The 846-nt window shown below is 34.8% G+C and overlaps 1 protein-coding gene across 1 annotated transcript in view; it reads left to right on the top strand.

Moving 5' to 3' along the window:
* The window catches only part of LOC119587777 (progranulin-like), an 11,704-nt gene that overhangs the window by 7,370 nt on the left and 3,488 nt on the right, over positions 1–846 (top strand). The window contains 1 exon segment of the mRNA XM_037936468.1: positions 369–578. Coding sequence (XP_037792396.1) covers positions 369–578 — 210 coding nt within the window.

Raw genomic sequence — 846 nt, 5'->3', positions numbered from 1 at the left:
AAATCCTTCATGTATCCATGCTCTCTGATATCAGAGCATTTTTAGTTTCTTGCAACTCTAGCACTGTCCTGATGGTTGGAAGTGGTGTGATTGCATTAAAAAGCTGCTCAGTCACATTTGTACCTTTTTTACAAAGGTTGCAATGAATTCTGTTCATTCAGTCCTTAATTATGTATTGGTGTTGAGACTGGGAAGACTGAATGGTTGTATTTTAAAAATTATTATTTTCTAGTACCTCACTCTTAAAATAGAAAGTATATTGGTGAATCTGTAGGTATATTTTTTGCTATCCACAAATTTCATATATTAATATTCCTTTGAACTTTGTTGTTATTGTTTCTTGATTGAATATTTTTATTTTCATGCAGGAGAAGAGGGAGTCCCTTTCAGTACCAGCATTCTCACTACTAACAAAACAACTGGCCCATGTTCCTCATATTCCCAAGAAAGAGAAGGTGCAGAAAACAGCATCAAATGTCTCGTCTGTTGTGTGTCCTGATGAGCGTTACTTGTGCCCTGATGGAAACACCTGTTGCCAGCTACAGTCTGGAGCTTATGGATGCTGCCCTATGGATCATGTAAGAAACAAATTGATTGTGAACAAAGATACTAACACATAGATATTTACAAAGGCACAAGTTTTGGTATTCTTTTCTTACTGTTATCCCTTTTCCCATATTTTATGTTAATTTTTTTATGTGTCCGTAGCCAATAACTTCTAACTTTCAGCATTTTTGCCAGATGTAGGTACTTGCATTCTGTCAGTGCATTTGCACATGTAATAGATGAAATATTTCATTGAAATATTTCATTGCAAATTCCATATTATATAGCTAAGATACACAC

The sequence above is a fragment of the Penaeus monodon genome, chromosome 23 (assembly GCF_015228065.2).
Source record: "Penaeus monodon isolate SGIC_2016 chromosome 23, NSTDA_Pmon_1, whole genome shotgun sequence".
Classification (NCBI taxonomy): domain Eukaryota; kingdom Metazoa; phylum Arthropoda; class Malacostraca; order Decapoda; family Penaeidae; genus Penaeus; species Penaeus monodon.
The sequence above is the reverse complement of the archived record's forward strand: the minus strand, read 5'-3'. Positions and strand labels throughout refer to the sequence as shown.